Raw genomic sequence first — 22,075 nt, 5'->3', positions numbered from 1 at the left:
GTTCTGTTTGCTTATTTCTCTGCCTGTTTGTGTTTTAAGAGGTTAAGTTAAAAGTTACTGTTTGTCTTGTCAGAGTAGTTGAAGGATTATTGATGTAACAATAAGTGGAGGACTCAGAAATGATGGTGTGTTTGTTATCTGTCCCGTCTGCACACTGCTGGAGAGAAACAGTCAACAAGCTTCTTCTTCCTCCCTATAAATGTTCATTCTCTAACTGCTTCTGCTGCTGTTTGTTTCAACATGTTTCCTCTGTTACCTGTCGTTTTTCTCTCATCCAGACCAGTCTCGAGGACTTCACTCGGACTCTGGAGGCTCCACAGAGAGCCAGCCTGTGGAAAATCCAAAACAAAAGGTAACTATTAATACTTCACATGAAACTCTTTAAATACATATACAACCTATCTTAAAGGAGACACATTACCAGGTTATATTCTGACACTCTACAGGAATATCTTATGATTTACAATTAAAACTCCTTATTTATCTTGTACTGGCCTGTTATGCAGCCCCTCGATTCAGCTTCTGTCTGAAACAGGCAGTATTAGCTCCTGTCTCTTTAAGGCCCGCCTCCAGATGAGCCCACCTGTCTCAGCAGACTTCGGGTGGTTCTGGAGGTAAACTATGGATGTATTTAAAAAACTGGATACGGCGCCGCTGCTCAGGTTTGCTGCCAATTTCTCCCAGTGAGCAGTCGTAGTATTGCATCGAAAAAATCCCCATAGATCACCATGATAACAGAGACATAAAACTGTTGACTGGACACCTCCAACTGCAAATAAGGTCAATTATGACTCTTTGTATTATGATTTTTTAATCCATGAAGGTTTTATAGTTATAAAGCTTTCCGCAAGCCTAGAAAAGATTTTAAGGTTTGTGATGTCACAACAATGTAAAGTCTGTGGGCGGAGCAGGAACTCGTGGGCGGGGCCAGCAGGAGAAACACTAATGTGTATATTCAGTAGGTCGCACAGTGTACATCTGTACATGTTTGAGCCCGAAACCGATTTGAAATATGCGAGTGGTCGAGTGAACGATCTGGTGTCAGTTTGAAGGGGACGTAGAGGTAACTTCAGAGCAGGCTGTGCCCCGGATTTTGACTTGAAGGTCACATTTTTATATATGTTCCAACATCATAACAGTATATAAATGACAGAAAATCACAAAAAGCATGTTATGTCCCCTTTAACAACTAACGATCTGATTGGCTGTCATCTCCTTCTCTGTCCAGTCCACTTCAGGACCTGAGTTCCTCAGTCTGGCTCGCTGCGCGGGCTGCTACAACCATCAGAAGAACTCCAAGTTCCGGTGGGGGGACGACAGCGAGTCCAGCACTTCAGACGAAGACTTGGAGGCGGACTTGGAGTCAGAACCAGAGTCTAGCTGCAGCTCCAGCAGCTCTGATCAGGTTTTAGATGAAATACCCGACAAGCCTGCAACAGAAGAGCCCTCAGCTGTGTCAGGAGACGCTACAGAGCCGCAATCTGGAGGACGGGACGGTGACGGACAAGCGGGGGAGACATCAGAGAGTCAGGAAGATAAAAAGAGGACGAAGAAGTTGATTCAAAGAGCTCCACTTGTCAAGTCCCTCTCCTTGCCCGACTCTTTTACTCATCACCTCACCCCTATGTCCCAGCTGCCGCGCCCGCCCAGAGTCGTCTCCGTCCTCAACCTGCAGGTGTTGCAGCAGAAACCCGACAGCGACACCTTCTACAAGCTCTGCCGGCACCTGCCTGAGAGAGAGGAGGGCAAAACAGAGGAGAGTAAAGGAGGAATCAACAATCCGCCGCCTCCGCAGCCATTTCAGCAGTGGCAGCAGGGGTTACCGGGGCAACGGAGGTCAGAAACAACATCGCAGCAACATCAGTATCAACCACAGCAGCTGCCACACCTGCATCAACAACCACCACATCAGCTGTCACATCAGTATCAGCTGCAACAACAACCTCAACTCTTCTCTCCTCTTTTAGCTCAGGGTCAAAGGTTGCCGCCACCACCACCGCCACCACCACCCCCGCACTCACTTCCTGTGTTTCCCCCCCCGACACTCCACTCAATCCTGCAGGCTCAGACACATCTGCACGCACTCGCCCCGCAAACATGCTGGTACTGTTACCGTACGCACTTTCCTCACACGTGCTTGAGTAATCACGGCAGTAGACAGTTACCGCGGTGACTCAGCGAGATTTTACAGCACTTATACTGTTAAATATGTGACAACTCCAATAAAAAAAGATCTGACTATGAGATAATGAGTTTGAGATGTTGTGATTGTATGAGTTTTACATTCAGAATTGTTTTATTATCTTTCCTCATCAAACTCTTATCTTGTTTTACTGATATTATAGTGATAAAAGATGATTGTCAGCATCGTGCAGGACCTTTGTCTCCCCCTGCTGGCAGAGAGAGTAATTTCAAAAACACTGCAGACACGCGCTTACATCACAGGCTCTGCTGTAGCCTACTCTGTTGCTACTGTAAAACGGTGGATAAACTGTTTTGAGTGTCAAACAACCCCCACGAATTGACTCGTTTTACTATCAGAATTTGATCTGTTCAGTCCAATAACATTTGGAAAGTCTAGAAGAGCTGCAGGATTAAAATATTTTATCCCCATTCAAGTTAGCAGCGAGCTAACTGGAAGTTAGACGCTCAGCCAGTGGAAGTATCTGGTGTGTCATGGTATGCATTCAAAATTCTGTATACTGTAACATACAGAGAGATTTATCTGGCAGTGACAGGCTTTATCAGCGTTGTGTGAACTCGTTTGGATTAAATGTAACAGAAGTTCATTTATATGTAAAAGTTCTACACTGCAGGTTTAAGAGACATGTGTAACTGATTTAAAAAAAAAAAAAAAAAAAAGTTTATGGCAGTCATCAATTTCTTGCATCCAGAATTTTCTCTGAGGCATGAACAAAATTTACGAGTCATGAACAAATAGTGTCCAACTTTCTTCACAAGGGGAGAAAATACTTGTTTGACTTCAAATTATAACGTCTCAATCTGAGGGAATTTGGAGTTTTTCTAAAATCCACTAAAATACTAACTATAACAAACAAACTTAATACAAAATTAATACTCTGTTCACCATGTTATCATCATCATCATCATGGCTGCCAGTTTACTGGAAGGCTTTTTATATTTTATGATTTTTATTTGTATATTTTGGCGCAGTAGTTGTTATTAACAGCTGCTTCAGAGTGTTTCTGTCCAGCATCATCTTGTGTTACAGCTGACAGGGTAACATCACCTGTAGACTATAATATTCTCTCCTCTAATATCTGTTTGACTGTCACGTCCCATCACAGAGCACTTTGCTTTATAAAGATGTTTTTTAGCATCTAATTTCACGTCAAATTGTTCCCTCTTTATTTCTCTCACAGCTCAGAGCTGCTCTGATGACTCGTCGTTGGCAGCTGGATTCATATTTTCTAATTGTTTCGTGACGACTGACTCCTCTAAATCTATCATGTTTTTTTGTCTGCTGATTTCTGACAGCAGTTATTTTCCTCTTTTGGAACAATTTTTTTATGTAACTCGCACACAAGTGGAGCAGAATGTGTCGCCTTTTATGGCAATTTTAGGGACGTAGATTATGCTAATGATCAAATCTCATGAACAGTCGACATTCATCAGGCTGAAACGAGTGATTTAAGAGAAGTTCAGGTTTGTTAAATCTGACTTGGATCATTTGTACGAGTAAACCTCTCAGACTGAAGTCTTTATGAGAGGAAAACAAAATTTTTCTTGTATTGTGTTTCAAGATGGCGCCTCATTCACTCCAATGAAAGTTTCCCACCAGACGCAAATGTGGAATAAGTTGTTGTGGCTCACTGGACTTCCATGTTTTTGGGTCATTTTTGATTTTATCCAATATTTTGCAAAAAAAAAATCAGAGAGAACAGATTTGTGTATCAGAACTTTGTTTTTTCTTCTTTCCTCTCCCATTAATCATCTAACGACCCCTCAGATTCATCTGGTGACCCTTCGGAGGGGAACGACCCCTCGGTTGGACTAAACTAACGAACTGTGTATAAGCTGTTAAAACAGTAACATGCTGCTCACATATTGATGCATCAGTACTAATAATGCAACTTACAGGGTGATTTTTTTGTTAAAATGAGTACTTTTACTTCTAATGCTTCAAGTAAATTTAGCTGATAAAACATCTGTAGTCCTGTAAGTAGGATTATTAATGTAGGACTTTTTTTATATAGTATATTGTGGTATTAGTATTAGTGGTATTACATCGGAGTACTTCATCCACTACTGGTCTCCTCACATATATATAAAAAGCAGGAATGTCTCTTTAAAACTCTACAGTTTTGTTGAAGCTAATGGATCCAGTTCTGATAAAACAAGGAGTCATTTCGAGTGTTTGTGACACTTCCTGTTCCTTTTGTACCGACTGTTTTAGGAGAAAAAAAGTCTATGTGGGCCAGTGTGTCACATGTCACCTCACACTGTCCTCTGTATCCACAGGTTACTGTCATCTACCCAAAGGTTGATTCAGGTCTCGACTTGTTTAAACTCATAATAAATTTATTTCCTCTGTGGCAGAAAAACAGGTTACACAAGCCTTCAGAAAATCATAACAAAACAATTTTAGTGCTGATTGACTCACTATAAACAAACACGAATACACTCGTTGGCAACATTAAGGCTACAAACAACCCATAATGTATCATGTTTTGTAGGAGCTGCTACACTGGTGCTCTTGCACTTGTCTGTAACTTCCAGAATAAAATATCATCTTATATTCAGGCCAATATGGTAAAAAATGTTACTGACATGTCCAACAGAAACAGAGAAACATCCTTTCTCTCTCAGTGACACCAGAAATACCATCAATACAATGATTTAAAACACAAGGTTTCACAAGTTTGCAAGTCTGTCTTAAAAAATTTCTCCTGTTCATACTGACCATTAGAAGATCCCTTCATGATGCACTTACAATGGAAGTGATAGAGGACAAAATCCACAGTCTAAAAGTTTATTTGAAGCTAATATGAAGCTTCAGCATCCAAATGAGTCAAATCAAGTAGATATCTTTCAACGTTACAGTCTTTTTAGTGCCAATGTCCCTCTTTTTGTTACTATACTTCCACCTGCAGCTAAACAGGGAAACACTGTCCGAGGAAACACAAAGAGGGAATTTGATGCTAAAAAGACTGTAAATGTGTCAGACATCCACTTGATATGACTAACTCAGACTGCTGAAGCCTCATATAAGCTTCACATCAACTTTTAAATGACTGTGTGGACACACTGTGGATTTTGGCCTCCATCACTTCCATTGAAAGCGCATTTGAAGGATGTTTTAACAGCCAGTATGAACAGGAGGAATGATTACAGCGAGGAAAAACCTCTTTCAGTGTTCATATGGACACCTGACTGATGTTTTAAGACACACTGTGAAAAATTGTGAACATGTCCTACAAGAAAAATATTGTTTAAGTTAATATCTGCGTCCAGAATCTCACATCATTTCTAACCGGAGGAAGTCGACCGCGTCAGACTCTGATAATGAGCTGAAACTGCAGGTGCTTGTTTGCCACAGAAAAACACAAGAGGCTCTTTGTATGATGTGTGTGCGGTTTGTTCCACCTACAGTAGCCACTAAGTCTCTCCAGATGTCTCCACTGAGACAAAGTGTTTCCACTACGACTGCCAACACATAAGCCAACACACACACACACACACACACATTGATGTCATCGCCGGGAGAGGATGCAGGTTTCTGAGTTGGGGGTAGAAAATGCAAATGGACACGGCAGAGACGGAGAGAGAGGAAAAGGGAATACAAGGCAAGATAGAGAGGGGGAAAACTTTCTCTTACTCCTTTTCTGTTTGTTTACTAGTAAAAATCAAATTCAATATATTTCACATAATGCAGGTGTCTTCTGCATCCCTTCTGCTCCCTATAATCAATAAAACTGCCTCTATGTCCCTTACTTATAGATCACTTTTGAATGACCAACAGGGTTTACATAAAGTGCAATAATCTTCAAATGTTGTTGTATCTATTTGTTTAATATAATGTGAAATTATTTTGCAAAAATCCACATTACAGTAGTAGGAGTTTGACTCAAGCTGCTTTGTTTAAAATAATCTTGAGCACTTTTTAGTGAATATTTGGTAAAACAGAAAACAAACATTTTTAATGATTTACAGCTTTCCAGACAGCAGTCGGTGTCACTTCAGCTGAGCGCAGTGTGACAAGATATTTACAACGTGCTTGACATTGGAAACCCCTCAGTGAACAAGTGGCCTCCTTTATTTTTAGTCAAAGTGGTATTATGATGTTGTTATGCAGTTGCAAGCAGGAACTATTTTAACTCTCTGAAGTTATTGCTATAAATTGTTGTTGATGGGTGGCTGCGGATTATTCTTTGGAAAATCAACCGAAGAAAAAGTAAACATGGAAAATAGCATAAATTGGTCATTTTTATCACATTAAAAGGTTTCTGTTTGGCAGACAATAAGGAAGAGATGTCAAAACAGTCTGAGGAGTTTTGAGGAGAACGTAGCTTTGACAAACAATTTAATCGTACAAAAAGTTCACCGTGGTTGCCAATCACCACAATCCCAAACAGATTTTCGGGTCACTGCAAGCTGATTTTTTTAAAGAGGACGTCTCATACACATTCCCAGGTGTATATTTATATTCTGGGGCTCTACTGGAATATATTTGCATGATTTACAGTTACAAGAAACTCCTTATTTATCTTATACTGGCCCTTTATGCAGCCCCTCAGTTCAGCCTCTGTCTGAAACAGGCCGTTTTAGCTCCTGTCTCTTTAAGGTCCGCTCTGTCCTGATTGGTCAGCTTCAGGAAGAAGCCCGTGGGCAGACCTCCTGCGACTTTATAGAAATTTACAGTATACAGAATAAACAGTATATAAAAATAACCATTCCTGTTAAAGTGTACTGGCATGAACTTAAACCCTGCAGAGTTTTCTTGTAAGCAGACAAATTTATGTTTTCATTAGTGTTTCTTATCAAAACAAAGGTGATGCAATGTGTGTGTTTTGTCTATAATTATGTGTTTTTATTTGTGCTGCTGCCAGGTCTCCCTCAAAAAAGAGATTCTTAATATCAACGGGACTCTCCTGGTTGAATAAAGATTAAATAAAAAATAAAAAATAAAATAAAACATTTGATTAACTGATTTTGAAACCTACATTATTTACAATCATGTTTGCTTGCTAGCAGTCTTCTTCTACTCTGCCTTTTATTTGCACACTGCTACATTTCTTGGTGTTTTACTACCTTTAATTGTTGAAAAGCCATAAAGTGGCAGCAGGAGAGTGGATTGCATTGTCACGCTCTGTGTGCACGAGATACTAACAAAATGGGGGCCCACTCCCAAAAACGCTGCTCTGTTAGCACTATTAGTGGTATAAAAACTGCACAGAGTCTGAAAGCTTGTAGTTTATGTTTATGGTATGCTATAAAAAATTGTTGATCACATGTTTACATGCACATAGTCTTATAAAAAGTTGATTATAACCCCGGTCATGCTTTCAAATGGCCAAGAAATCTAACTTCAAGAGAAATCTAGCGGAGGAAATCAGGTTTCTCTTATCTCTAAACAAATCAGGTTACGACAGAAAGCTGATTTGACTTAAAAGAGAACTGCACTGATTTAGCATTTCAATTGAAGAAAAAGGATTAAAATAGATGCAGCAGAACCAGACATATCGTCTTTGTTTTTTATCAGTGAAACTCGACCGCCGACAGTCCGATTAGGGGATTCGTGTGTGTTATGCTAGTAGCTGCTAATGTAGCCTGCAGCTGCTAGCCTGCAGCAGAGATGAGAGGCTGCAGAGGTCTGGTAATCTCACTTCTTTCTAACTCCACTCTTCTAGATTTTTTAAAAATTTTTAAAACCTGTTTTCAGCCCCAATTTATGCTGACTTACGTGACATCACTTGAGGCAACTGATCAGACACAGAAGACTTTGTATTTTCACATATGCAGTAACACAACACTTAGAAACTTTGTAAATTCAGCAGAGTTCCTATTTAAGTGCACGTATAAAGCAAACTAATGCAGCGCACATGTCAAATCAGAGTTACCGTAATTACAAGTTTCTGACTTGTAAAGAGCGTTCACGTCAATCTCCAAGTCGCAGTTATGACTGAAAGCTCCGACTTGGCACTTAAAACACAAGTGCTTGAAAACCAAACAAACATGGACGCCTCATGTCAGCCAAAACCCATCATTCAATATTATTAAACCCAAATTTAATGGATGTAATTTCGTCAATAGACAGTATTTCAAACCCTCATACGACCAACTCAGTTATCATACAACCTCCCTGAGTCGTCAGATAACGAGAACACACAAATCCTTAAAATGGGAATCTCTCCGATCATTCCCGTCCATCCGACATGACGAGACCGCAGCATAAAAACACCTGTAGCTCCTCCCACAGGTGACGCTTAAATCAAGGCTAAACCTCCAGTACAGTCCAGATGTACATCGTTACAATGGTTACAGTACTTAAATGATCTTTTACTACAACAGTCTACACCTTAAATATCTGTAGAGCTGCAACGATTAGTCAATTAGTTGATGGTCAGAAAATTAATCAGCAACTATTTTGATAATTGAATAATAGTCATAGTCATTTTTTTTAAGCAAATATGCTAAAATTCGCTGGTTTCAGCTTCTCAAACATGATGATATGATGCTTTTCATTGTCATTCATGTCAGTAAACTGATTAAAGACGCCAACACTGACTCTGGGAAATTATAATGTGTATTTTTCACTATTTTCTGACCTTTTATAGACAAAAATATTAACTGATTAATCGACGGTGAAAAGTAATTTCAGCCGTACTCTTTAGAAAATGATTTTCAGGCAGGTGGCACTATCTTGGAATGAGGAAGTTATGTTTGGTTGTACTGTACCCATGTTTAATGGAACTAAAAGTTGGATTTAAACTGAATTAAAATCACTAAAAACACCAGAATTGTGTGACAAAATTTGAAAAAACAAGTAGTGAACATATTTCTGATGACTTTCATCCTATATAAGATGGTATGTTTTGGAAAATGCTGCAGTGACTAGGCTACTATTCTTTCTCTCTCCAAGTCTGTCAATTAGTGATAATGGACCCTGCCGGGGGAGAGAAGACCACTCCCTCCCTCTCTACTCCCTCCCTCCTTGACACACACACACACACACACACACACACATACACACACACACACACTCTCTCTCTCTTTCTGTCTGTCTTTCTTTCTATCTCTCAGTCAGTAATAATGGAGCCCAGCAGTCCAAAGAAGATCCAGTTTGCGGTGCCTCCGCTGCAGGGACAGCTGGACCCGCAGGCCGCCGAACATGTGAGTGTATCCGAGCATGTGTGTGTGTGTGTGTGTGTGTGTGTGTGTGTGTGTGTGTATGCAAGAGAGAGGGGGGACCGTGTGGGTTCATGCATGTGAGGGCTGAATGGGGCTTCTATCTGTGTTCTTGTGAGTCTTGTCCGGAATTTAGTGTGTGTGGGTGCAGACCAGCATACGTGCACCAAGTCGCTCTTGTGAAAACTGCTGTTTGTGTATCTTGGTGACAGAATGTGTGTTTAATGGGTCTGTCATATTTGAGCTACGGGGCATGTGACATATTTCAGTGTTTTGTGTGTTTTGCGAGCTGGTTTGTGTCTGTTGGCCAACACTTTGAAGAGGTCATATTCTTGTGTTTGTCTTGTAAGCAGATAACAACACACCCAAAAATACCCAAAGAAAGCTATTTAACACTCTAAAAACACACCTGCTGACAATGTATTCTGCATTTCTGAAGTGTTTTCAGCATAGTGGCTGTCAAATTTCACTGTTTAAAATTTCTTAAGGAATATATTTTATGAAATATTAAAAAGTTAAAATATAAATATTCCTTCCTCTTCCTGTAATCACAATTCATCTATGTGCTTTTCCTTGTTTACTTTATAGGTAGCTGATGATTGAAACATGACTAACATTTTATCACTCCACCTTTCTGGTTAAAGTTAAATTTACTCTCGTCATGGACTGCGACAGGTTTACGCCTGTTCTCTTGGGGTTTTTTTTTTATTTGAAAGGCAGGACATCACTAACTGACTGACCTTTCTGACGTAAAGGTGGGCAAAGCAAAGCAAGTATGATTTGTGGTGTAATTATCCTTTAACTGCACCTCCAGTAAACAGAAGTTGGTCTTTCATACGATCTTAAAACGTCGCTTCAGGGAGTTGAAGCTGCTCTCTGTAAGACGTGAGTGTTGGATAACTGGTCTTTGCTTCGCTGACGTCTTAATGAACTGTTTATTCGATGGAAAGCGGAAGTCGTTCATTTCTAAGGAAGCTGGTAATGAACAGTGACAGATTAGGGCCCCTCTGTGTCCGTTTGGGGAGTCTTGTGTTGGAAACAGTCAGTACAACGTTTTCCAGGAGTTAAAGATATGTTTTAGCGACGGTTTTATGAGATACCATCTTGTAAACCAAGTCTCCTCTGCCGGTGGGGGCGACCAGGATGACGATAACCATTTATATTCCTGCAGTGTAGCGTTGTTGTTGTTGTTCCCTGCGTCTGGAGGCAGAGCCGAGCACAGTAAACTGAAATGGTTTTATGTTTTTTAAAAGGAAAAGTGGGTTAAATCTAATCTATCTAGTGTAAATATTATGAAGTGATCATTGTAACAAGTATTGGAAACAGTCAGTGAAATGTTCCTGTATATCGTTGGGATTATAGTTTCTAAGGTTAATGTTGGGAAAACTAAATAAAAATGTCCTTTTAAATACAACATTTTAAAAGAATCAGATAAAAACATTGAAGAGTGGTTGTTGTTAGCTGCAATAGTAAGTGTTGCCATTGGCAGTACAGTGTGAGGGAAAGCTTTTAAAAGCTTTAATTAAGTAAACACTTTAAGTAAGTGGAGAATTACATTTTAAAGGATAATGGAGCAAATTTTCTTTTTAACGTTTTTAGTTTTCAAGACGTGTTCTCAATTAGTGTTTGTGTGATTTTACAGCTACGACTAATAGTTCCAGCTGGAACTTTAAATTGACATTTATTTAGTCCATGAGCTTAATTTTGTGTTTTGAAACATTGAATATACCACTTTTTACCGTCTCAATTTAAATCCTGAATAAAGAGCGTATTTGTGTGTATTTGTGTGTTTACCTCAGATCCGTCGCAGAAGACCGACTCCTGCCACTCTGCAGATCTACAGACAACCTGGCACAGGTGAGACAGAGAGACAAAGAGACAGACAGAAAGAAAAGAGAGAGAGAGAGAGAGAGAGAGAGAGACAGATACTGAGAGGGAGACTGAGAGCTGAAAAGAGGCAGCTATAATGGAACCTTTATTAGATTTGTACTGCAGCTTTTGGTAAGTGATCTCAGTGTTAAGACGGGACTGATGGATGCCGATTGTGTGTGTGTGTGTGTGTGTGAGTGTGTGTGTGTGTCTGCACTGAGCTCTCAGCTCTTATAAATCCCTCCACGCAGGAACTGACCGATTGAATAATCGGCCTGATTCCATTTAGTGAGCTCAGCTCCGTGAGTCTGGTTCCAATAGAGTCGTGTGTGTGTGTAGCGGCTCTCTGGGCGCCTGAAGTGTTTTCAACCAACCATTTTGTCTGTTTTTCAAATAAATCAGAGAGCAAGAATATTGAAAGCTGGCAACACTAACATGTTATGAGAGAGGCTGAAAAAAATTATCTCCAGAATTTGGAATTGATATTCTTTCTGTATTTATTCAATTCAATGATTATGTGGCTCAACAAGAATAAGATTCTGTGGAGAAACTGTGGTCTGGATTCCCACCAAAGTCTAATCAGTTGATCCTTGGCTCGAGGTTGATCTGTGCACCTAATTTCCTACATATTCATCCTTAATTTTTCAGCAAACTACTGCCAGTCAGTATCCAGAATGATAGAAACCACCTGACAGTCACAACACACGTTTAGCCTCGCTACGAGGATTAGTTTTACTCTCTATCATGTGATTCATCCTGATAAAAAATATGTTCATTCTTAAGATTTTAACAGCTTTGCTGATAATAAAATAGCTGTTGGCATCCTCTGTTTCATAAATACAGTTATTTACTAAAAAACTACCCCAGTTAGAGGACATTATTACCTTTATTGACCTCTCCTGGAAAGCTCTCGTAATAACATTAGTATAAACTATTTCCTCTTAAACTCAATTATAAAGACCGAGAACTGCACTGTGATTAGGTTTGCTTAAAGATAAAGTGAGGTCCTTGATCTTATTACAGATGGCTGATGTTTTGAAACTCAATATACACCGTGGGTCACAGCTGAGTATCCAAACATCAACAGTGAGCTAAGCTAAGAGGAAACTTTAGGAATTGAAGGTACATTTGGAATCTGTGAAACTAAAGAGTTTAGCAGGAGAGTGAGTTAAAAACCTGAAATCTCAGCACCTGTTCAAGTAACTCCTGAGTCAAGTTCACAAATAAAACAGTTAAAACAAGACTAGGGGTTAACAGCCATGATCATTTTGAGCAGGTTTATGATCTTAGTTTAACATGTTAGCATGTTAACGTTTGCTAATTAGAATTAAACGCTTCAGTAGAGCTGAGGCTGATGGGAATGTCATTAGTCTTTGGTCATAAACCAAAGTGTTGGACACATTCACCAAATGATGGCGTTAGGAAAGAAACGTCTGGGGATCAACAAAGTCAGTATATTCCAGCCTGAGGGGAACATGAATCTGTACAAAATGTTTTTTTTTCCAATCTATCAAGCAGAGTAGTGGCGATATTTCATAGGATAAATAAAACGTTTAAACTGCTGGTGATGCAATAGGAACGTTTGCACTGCATACTGGCCCAGGGATTGCAAACTTTATTTACAATTTAGAAACAGCACTGCTCCAATCATACGGAGTTTATCTAAAACCTGTTTAACTCCAGCACGATCACAGCATGGCTTCAGGCCACAGAGGAAACAAGACCATTAAGTGACACTACCCAACCTCACCAGTGTGGTTTGAACCAGCCAAAAGCAACAGACTCACTGACACTGCCATTGTTATTGTAGATCCCCAGGCTTTCACTTCTGGGGCTAAAAACATCTGTCTTGCAGATTTGGAAGCAGCCTTGTGTCAGTAATGGCTCAGAAAAGTGAGTTTGTGATAAATCGATAAAGAGCTCACTGCTTGTCTTTTTTTGCAGATGTTGGAGATCAACACAATGCCAGTGGAGAGTCACAGGTTTGTATAAATGTTGTTTATACATACAAACTTTACCAAAACCTCTGATTTGTGCAGTTTACAGATACTGTTTTAGCTGTGTGAGTGTGTGAAGTCAGGATGTAATGAGTTTGTCTGTTCCTCAGGCTTCAGACGGCTCTCAGAGGAAGCAGAGCACCTATGCCCCGCCCACCATGAAAGGTAAACACGGGGTGATTTTCAATCCAGTCTGCCATAATTTAGCAAAATGTGGACTCTGTCTGAAAATGTAAAAAGATGCTTTGTGCAAGGAAAGCAGAAGAAATCCATTTCCCCTTGAGGAGAGGGCAATGTGGAGGATTTATCTGTAATCTCCTGTTTTAACAGGTGCATTTTTCCTAAAATTAATCACCATTAAAAATTTAAAATGCAAAATTGATGACAAGTGGAAAGCAATACGCAACAGTATCACTAAACAGAAAAAACACCAGCAATAGCAAAGACAAGCATTCAAAATACAACCTTGAAGAGGACCTATCATGAACATTTCCAGGTCGATATTTATATTCGGGGGATCAACTGGAGTATCTTTGCTTGATATTCAGTTAAAAACCTCCTTATTTATCTTATATTGGCCCTTTATGCAGCCCCTGCGTTCAGCCTCTGTCTAAAACAAGCCGTTTTAGCTCCTGTCTCTTTAAGGCCCCCCTGATTGGTCTAAAGGCCATGTAAACAAACTATAGTAGTAGGATTTCACTTATTTTTCTCATTCTTCACTTGAAATGGAGGCTTCTCAAGTACATCTGTACATGTTCAAGCCAAAATCTGATCTGAAAATGCCAGCGGAAAAGGTGACCAAACTTAGCAACAAAGGCTGCCAACGGACGACCATTAATGGGCGTGAGTTACAAAGTTACAAAGTGCTTTACAATAAAAAAAGATAAAACAAGTAAATAAAAACCAAAACAAAGATATAGACAAGATACAATAAATGAAATAGTACAACAATTACCATCAGTTAAGAAAAAGCCATTTCCACAGCTGAGGGGCTCGAACAGCAAAAGCCCGGTCCCCTCTAGTGACAAGTCTAGATTTTAGAACCATTAGCAGGGCCCTGCTGGAGGATCTCAATCAGCGACCATAGGGAGTTAGTAGACCACAGATATAAGCAGGAGCCTGACCATTCAAGGCTTTTAAAACAAGTAGTAAAATCTTAAAACCAATTCTAAAACTCACAGGTAACCAGTGAAGGGCAGCAAAGATTGGTGCAATGTGGTCACTTCTCTTAGTACGTGTTAAAAGCCTGGCAGCAGCGTTTTGTACCATCTGCAGTCTTTGGATGTTTTGCCTGCTGATACCAGAATAAAGTGCATCGCGGTAATCAAGTCTGGAGGAGATAAAAGCATAGACGACCTTTTCTGAGTCTGCACAGGAAAGGAATGACCTGATCTTCGTTCGCTGTCTCAGTTGGGAAAAGCAGCATTGCAGCACTTTGGTCACCTGAGCATCAAAAGACAAATCAGACTCAAAAATAACACCTAGGTTGTGGACCAAATTTACGAACGTTATTAGATAAGGCACTGAAACTAGAGGAGAGATTGTTAATGCTGTTAGTGCTGGGGCCAGACTAGGTAATTATAATGACTTCTGTTTTGGAGTAAATCAACTGCAGGACGTTTTTAGACATCCGATTTTTAATTTCAGTGGGGCAGGACATAATACCAGGCTTTAACGAGACATACAACTGGGTGTCATCTGCGTAGCAATGGAAATCAATGCTATGTCTATGCACGATTTGCCCCAGGAGTAGCATGTAAACGGTGAATAAGAGGGGGCCCAAAATAGAGCCTTGGGGGACCCCTTTCGAAACGGTCCGCTAAAGATCTCTTATCGTGGATTATCGGGAACAGACTCATCTTTCATCCTTTAGAAATTACGCAAGTCCAAGTGGATTCAAGGCATAATTGACTGACAATCAGCATGTTGTTGGAAATTGTTACTTAATAAGCCACATATCTAATGTTTTTAAAAAATAATGATATAATAACAGGAATTTTTGAGCTACAGTGCATCAGTACTTTCTTGTTTTACAGATACTGTTATATTTCACATTGAATGCATTAGAGTCTATACAGTTAGTTAAACCTGTCGATACAGGACTGCTTCCTGTTACTGTATGTACTTTAAGCTCTGTAATGTCATGCACTGGTCATTTTCTTGCAGCTGTGTACACACCAGCCTCCTCTCTTCAGTTTTACAGTATCTATTCTGTACATTATGTTTGCTTTTTATATGAAGGTTCTGTTTGTTTTGTTTTACTACACATTGTTTGTCTTTCTCTTATCTGTTGCTATTTCTGGCTTCAACTTCTGCTTTTTTTTCTTTTTGTCTTTATTGTTTTTCAGTCAAATCTGTGGGCCCATCTGGTGGGGTGATGGGGGATGGTAGAGGTTACTGATGGTTTCTTAAACTATGGTTTGGGGCTTGCAGTGGAGCAAAGGCTTGTTTCTTTCTGTCGCCAAAAGGGTTGCTTCCTTGAAAGTAGAAAAACTTTCAAGCTAAACATATTTTCTCACTTATCTCTAGCTGTATCCAACCATGGAGACAGTTTTGGTTTGATGCGCCAAGGTTTTAACTTGTCTGTCTTTGAGATTTCCTCCTCAAGCAAGTGAATGGAAATTAGTTTGAGATACTCACAGCAACATCTTTTTTAGATAAAGTGTCCGACTCAGTGATCTACCGAACAGACTGTGTATAGTTTAACTACACCTATCATCTGCTATTATTTATTAATGCTGTGGAACATTTTACACTAGAAGTGTTTTCAAACACAGCAGTAAACATGTTTTCTTTATATTTTTTTAGTTGAAAAATGCTCCAAAGTAAGTACATCTTAAAGGGCAGGTTCATAATTTTTCCAAGTCTGTCCTAAAACAACAGTCAGGAGCCCAAATGAACATTAACATGTTTTTCTTGCTGCAATCATTCCTCCTGTTCATACTGGCCATTAGAAGATGGCATCCAGTCCTCCTTCTGTGCAAAAATGTATTTACAAGTTTATCTGAAGCTAATATGAAGCTTCAACCGTCCAAATGGATCAAATCAAGTAGATATTGTTCAAAGTTACAGTCTTTTTAGTGCCAAAGTCCCTCTTTTTGTTACTGTACTTCCTCTGCAGCTGAACAGGAAAACACTGTCCATCAAGACACATAGAGGGATTTTTTTTTTTTACTAAAAAGACTGAAACTGTGGAGGATGTTTACTTTATCTGACTAACACAGGCGGCTGAAGTCTCATATTACGTTCAGATAAACCTTTGACTTGATTTTTGCTCAAAACGAGGACTGTGTCCCCCCATCACTTACACTGTAAACACATCTGGAGGGAATCCTCTAATGGTCAGAATGAACAGGAGGAATGATTACACCAAGCTAAACCTATTTCTGTGTTCATCTGGGCTCCTGACTGTTGTTTTAACACAGACTTGAAAAATTTTGATCCTATTCTTTCATGTGAAAGGCTTCTGTGACCCAGACTCATTGAACAGCCTGGCAGCAGTACAGAGATATTTCCCTTGTTAGGTTTTTAAGCGAGCCCCGCCCCTCTAACCAATCAGAGGAGGCCAAAGTCAGGGGTGGGAGCTTGCAGCTGTCAATTAATACATGAATGCACTTCTGGACTAGTAATCCTCTCGTACCCAAGGCTCAAAGCTAGGATTAGCTGCTGGAAGACGTCACTATGGCTGAGTCACAAGCTCATGATATCTGCATTAGTCCAATAAAAGAGCTGCATTATTTCCACTCGCGGAGGAGAAATCAATACATCGGGTGTGTGCAATCACGAGGACGCAGGTGGAGCAGGGAGAGGGAGGGTGGTTTGCTTTCAAGCCTCATGCTAGTGCTAGCTTGATTTTCAGAGCTTGCATATTGAAGCTTTAAATTATGTGAATATATGTTTAATTTATAATGCCAAAAAATATGTTTGGGCCTAAAATTTGTGTGCAATTATGATATCTTTCAAATTATTCTGATTGCACAGGTTTTTGTTTGTGTTTGGGTTTGTTGTAGTGATTTACGTTACGTTTTTTTGTGATGCTTCCACTGGCGGGCATCGATGTTAAAAATGTTTGCTTTTGAATCCTCACATATCTGACATAACTGATCTGCTTTACAAAAAAGGTGCGATAGAAGATTTTTTCACACGCAGCACCTTTTCTCCATTAGGTTTTATGATATGAAAATCAGTTTAGCATCACTTGTAGTGATCTTTTGAGGAGCAATAGCTTCTTAAATTGGAAAAGAAGTTGTCAACAGTGCTCAGCTTTCATCCAACATATGTCCAAAGTGCACCTGCCTGTTGGCTTTCCTCTCTGAAAGACTTTGTTGTTGTTGTTGTCATTTTGTTATTATTGCTAGTGCTGAATAATTTATAAAACTGTTACGGAGCTTCTCCCTGGAAAGCAGAAAGCTGCTACAGACCAACAGTTTGAAGAGGCTGACATATTTCCTACAGTGTATATTTGAAATATGTATGTGAGACCGACATGTTCGTCGTAATCAGAGTGTAGGAATAAGTGCTTGGTTTTTTTTTTTTTGTCAGAAAGGAAGAGAGGAGGGAAAAACAACACAGTGCAATGATTGAGTGTGTGTGCAGGGCTCTCCTCTCTAGCAGTGAGTGCAGCACTGACTTGGTTCCGGGAAGTGGAGACCGTAAAAGCTTTTCTTCTATTGATTCTGTCTCGATGTGTATTAGTGTGTATGAGTGTGTACGTACAGGCCAGCTTACTGTGCACCCCGTTAGCTAATAGCCTCATGAGTCAGAGCCTGCAAATGCACGGCAAGCATTTACATTCTGTGGCATCAGATGAAAAAGTGTTTATTTATTAACTGTGCAGGAAGGTAACTAAGTACTCAAGTACTGTACTTAAGTGCAATTTTTAGGTACCTGTACTTTACACTTCTACTCCACTACATTTATTTACTTTTCAGATTTAAGCGTTATATTAAAAACACGAAAGTTAAAAGAATCTAACACATTATTAAAGATGAAACCAGTAGTTTCCAACCTTTTAGTCTTGTGAGCTCTTGTATAAAACCAGAGTGTAGTTGTGTCTCCTTGTTATGTTTCAGATGTTGTTAGCAAAGAGACGTTTCTCCGCTAAACTTTGGTGAAATATTTTTGGTGAAATATTGGGACATTTGAACAGTTATTTGATTGAAACCATGTGAAAAGTTCAGATAACAGTCCCACCAACAGATTTCATCTCACGACCCCTCAGTTTTATCTTGTGACCCTTTGGAGGGGCCCGACCCCAAGACTGGGAACCACTGCATTAATCATTCACAAAGGCCAATTTTCTGATAAATGAGAAGTAAATTCAGCTGTTAAAGCTTTTTTTTCTTTTGCTTGAGTAGGATTTTGAATGCAGGAATTTAATTTGTAATAGAGTATTTTTACATTGTTGTATTGGTACTTAAGTAAAGGATCTGAGCTCTTCCACCACTGTTGATGAATCTGATAAGGTTTTATTCTCATAATGTGGATCTAAAGTGGTAGAAAAGTTTATAATTAGGTTTGTATTAAGTACATATACAGTCTGTGCTGACTCAGCCTCAAACAGCATCTGATGCTGCTCCAAAAGGAACCAGTAGCTCTTATCCCATCTGCACATTTACACTGTTAATTGACTTTTTTTGGTTTCATGTTTGGGTCGATTTCTCTGTTTGGTGATGTTCTCATTGCTTTGGATAATTTGGGATATTAGTCATGGAGCAACGCTGGAATTTGTACAGTAAATAAGATGACTTGTTTCCTAACCTCACTGCCAAATATCAACAAGTGAGATAAATTTCTCGAACGCTTTCACCCCAAACCTCCGGCCCAGCGAGATACTTATGGTTTATGTTACACAAGCTGCTTTCTTAACCTTCAGTTGGATGTTTTGTCTTCTAGTTTTTGCTTCAGTTTCAGTGCTGATTACTTTTAATTTTAATTCGGTTATGTTTTGCTGTTTCTGCTCCACTGCGATGTGTCTGTAGTTGCGGCGTCTCTCCACTAGAGGTGCTCTTCTCTCCTCAGAGCTACAGCTGGAGGTGGAGCAACACCTTCTGGGGGCGGGGCTCTGTGAGACGGACGGCCAGTTGAGCCCAATCACAGCGCAGCTCTATGCCGCCGCTACTCTGTGGGCCAATCACAATGGGCCAGAGGAAGCCAATGGGAATGAGGCGAGTCTGGTGTTAGCCAATCAGGAGAGAGGAGTGGCAGAGAGCAACAGTTCAGGGGGTAAAAGCGTTTTAGCCAGTAAAAACTCACACACTTTGGCCAGCAGTATACTCAAGAAGAAATCAAATGTGGTGTTTTTTCAGATATCTGTCAAATTTATGCTAATGCTACAACAAAAAATCCCTTTACAAAAAAATCACTTGCAGGAACTCCGGGGCTGAAAACCAACACTACCAGAATAATTACTTAAATAATAATTATTACAGTGAGACAAAAACACAAAGTGAGCAACCAGTAACATGATGCTGAGTTGAACAAAGTCTTAAAACATTTCAAAGTTTGTCTGACCAATCTGTGGTGAATGACACCAAAGTCAGTGCTTCTGTTTGGCTGTAAACCAAAAACACTGTGCAAACAAGTACTTTTTTAGATTTATCTGGAGTATACTGTTGGCCTTAAACACACACCAATACCGAGCCATAATCATATTTTACACTCAACTACATCTCCACCAAACTTAGCCACCAAATAAGAAAAAAAAAAAAAACTATGTCTCCTAAAAGGTTTATACACTACTGATTTCCAACAGCAAACACCTTTTTATTGAAAACGTGATCCCGAAAGTTATGTTTTATCAGCATAATGAGGAAATATTGTTTTCATTATCATGAACTGCCAAGTTGCAAAATGTTCACTGATTTTTTCCGACAATATCTTCTCATAGCAACTGAAGCACTGTTAATATTTTTGTGGTTCTGTTTAAGCCATTGAAGCATTTAGTTAGCGTTATGGGAAGATTGTGGTCTCGGTTAAATATTTTAAAAAGTCAATAGTCCCTTGAAACACAAGACAGAACAAGTTTTCTTTGTTAACACTGAGACAAAGCCACGATTTTTCCCTAACCTTAACCAAAGTGCTTCTATTGCCTCAACCTAACCACATGCAGGTCGTGCACTTGACAGGGAAACAGTCATTTCAGTTAATAAAGCTAATTAATATTTGAATTAAGGAATACAGAAGTTTTGGGGAGATTTGTCTGTTAGTTATTAAGCTGGCTAATATGAAAATCTTCATTTGCTTGCTTTGGTGCACCAGCTAAAATTTTCATTTCGTTGCAAATTTATTTAGCTAGAGTTAGCTCTTTGTTTTCTATCTCTTCCTAAAGCTGCATTAATTAAGTTTTTTATATTACTTTCACGCTACTGTTCAAGCTCTGATAAACCCACTGTCTTCTGCCTGCTCAGCACCAAACGGCAGACAGACAACGTTAGCGACTAGCTGGTGGAGAAAGTGGATCATCTAGCAGCTAAAGAGTCAGATATTTTTCTCAGGAGACCAAACCAGCAGAGAAAAGAGAGTGAACACTGGACTTTAGTTCTTTATGTAGATAGAAACACAACTCTGATTGAAAGCTAATGTTGTTCCGTGTCTGCTGGATGTGTATATTGACAGTTTTTTTGCCTCAACATCTCAGCGGTAACAACTTTATTAGACTGTCAGCTTGTTTTTTCTGCCCCCTAGTGGCCAAAATTTAATTAATGCAGCTTTAAGGTTGTGTTTGCTAAAGTTTTGTCCTACAATCACCAACATTAAAGTAAAACCTAACAGTATGTCATTAACATTTGACTAAATCAACAGTTTCTGCAACAATAAACACTGGCACGCTTTAACACAGTCTGTTACTAATTATTCACTCCATGTTTACATGTTCTGTCATTCTGTAAGAAAAGACTAACAGTACTAACTCATCTGCTCTCCCTCTCTTCTCTTTTCTCCTTTTGTGGCTTTGCTTGATCTGTCAATTCTTTCCTCTCCTCCACTTTCCTCCCTTTTTTTCTCAGATTTGTCATGTGACCACAAAAAGGAAGATTCCAGTCCCGACTCCGTCTCCCGATAGCCACCTTCGCTCACTTTCATCTCTCCATAACAAACTCTTTCCCTCCTCTTTCTCTCCACTGATCATCTGATCGCATTAACACACTGCTTCACTCTGTGCTTTAACGTACTCACTAATGCTGTATAATTTGATTTAGCGACATCTCTTTCATGCACAGACACATGCAAATGGAGGTTTCAGTTAACTGTACTGAATCAGTCTTAATTTAAAAAGCTGTAGGTGATGTTGGTGAGGTTTTGCCTGTGTAGAAATGGCTGTGAATAAAGATGTATTATATGGAAACATTTACTCACTGTCTAAATGTTATTTCTTCTTCAGACAACTATTTTTTTATGCTGGAAGTTTGGTAGTTTTTGGCATCATGGAAGAGGTGAATGAATTGTAGTAAAATTCTGATAGATGTTTTTTCCCTAAAGGACCTAAAAAATGTGAAAAACAAATGGAGGACACACAGCACAGAGTATTGGGACAACCATTAAGAGATTAAAGCATTAAAAGTACAAGATTAAAGGGGAAAAAAAAGGTTTTTTATGAAGGACATGTTTTGTTTGTGTGCAGCATTTATGCAGCAATAAACAGTATTACATGCCTGCTTTCTACACATCTGTGTGACCCCTCTGTTTGGAGATCAGCGTCCTCCCGTCACTGCGTTAACAGCTGAAATGTGTGTGTGTGTGTTTACGAATAAGTGTGTGGTTTATGCAACATGAGTCCCAGTGTTTCTATCACATGGCCTAAAGAGGGAGAATATCCACAGATGGGATGTGCTGCAAGAAGA

The 22,075-nt window shown here is 39.5% G+C and overlaps 2 protein-coding genes and 1 long non-coding RNA gene across 3 annotated transcripts in view; 2 read left to right on the top strand and 1 right to left on the bottom strand.

The window, feature by feature from the left end:
• The window catches only part of LOC122997154 (WW domain-binding protein 11-like), a 3,772-nt gene extending 1,045 nt beyond the window's left edge, over positions 1-2,727 (top strand). The window contains exons 2-3 of the mRNA XM_044373156.1: positions 279-352; positions 1,229-2,727. Of these exons, the coding sequence (XP_044229091.1) occupies positions 279-352; positions 1,229-2,173 (1,019 nt within the window). The 3' untranslated portion in view covers positions 2,174-2,727. The remainder of the gene's footprint in view (positions 1-278; positions 353-1,228) is intronic.
• Positions 1-11,245, bottom strand: part of LOC122997158 — a 15,687-nt gene extending 4,442 nt beyond the window's left edge. The window contains exons 1-2 of the long non-coding RNA XR_006407157.1: positions 11,164-11,245; positions 257-329 (exon numbers count right to left, since the gene is read on the bottom strand). This is a non-coding gene — a long non-coding RNA (uncharacterized LOC122997158). The remainder of the gene's footprint in view (positions 1-256; positions 330-11,163) is intronic.
• Positions 9,171-22,075, top strand: ppp1r1c (protein phosphatase 1, regulatory (inhibitor) subunit 1C). Its single transcript, XM_044373159.1, has 6 exons — positions 9,171-9,354; positions 11,169-11,226; positions 13,183-13,220; positions 13,346-13,400; positions 19,257-19,460; positions 21,242-22,075. Exons 1-6 carry the CDS (start codon positions 9,274-9,276, stop codon positions 21,295-21,297), a joined length of 492 nt encoding a protein of 163 aa, XP_044229094.1. The 5' UTR covers positions 9,171-9,273; the 3' UTR covers positions 21,298-22,075.

The sequence above is a fragment of the Thunnus albacares genome, chromosome 14, assembly GCF_914725855.1.
Source record: "Thunnus albacares chromosome 14, fThuAlb1.1, whole genome shotgun sequence".
NCBI classification, from domain to species: Eukaryota; Metazoa; Chordata; class Actinopteri; order Scombriformes; family Scombridae; genus Thunnus; species Thunnus albacares.
This window is presented reverse-complemented; position numbering and strand designations above follow the sequence as displayed.

Bases quoted from the DNA above. Each gene is read 5' to 3' on its own strand.
- ppp1r1c (XM_044373159.1), top strand. From the start codon at position 9,274: ATGGAGCCCAGCAGTCCAAAGAAGATCCAGTTTGCGGTGCCTCCGCTG. The intron at 9,355-11,168 runs GTGAGTGTATCC...TGTTTACCTCAG, and splicing joins ACCCGCAGGCCGCCGAACAT to ATCCGTCGCAGAAGACCGAC. The intron at 11,227-13,182 runs GTGAGACAGAGA...CTTTTTTTGCAG, and splicing joins CTACAGACAACCTGGCACAG to ATGTTGGAGATCAACACAAT.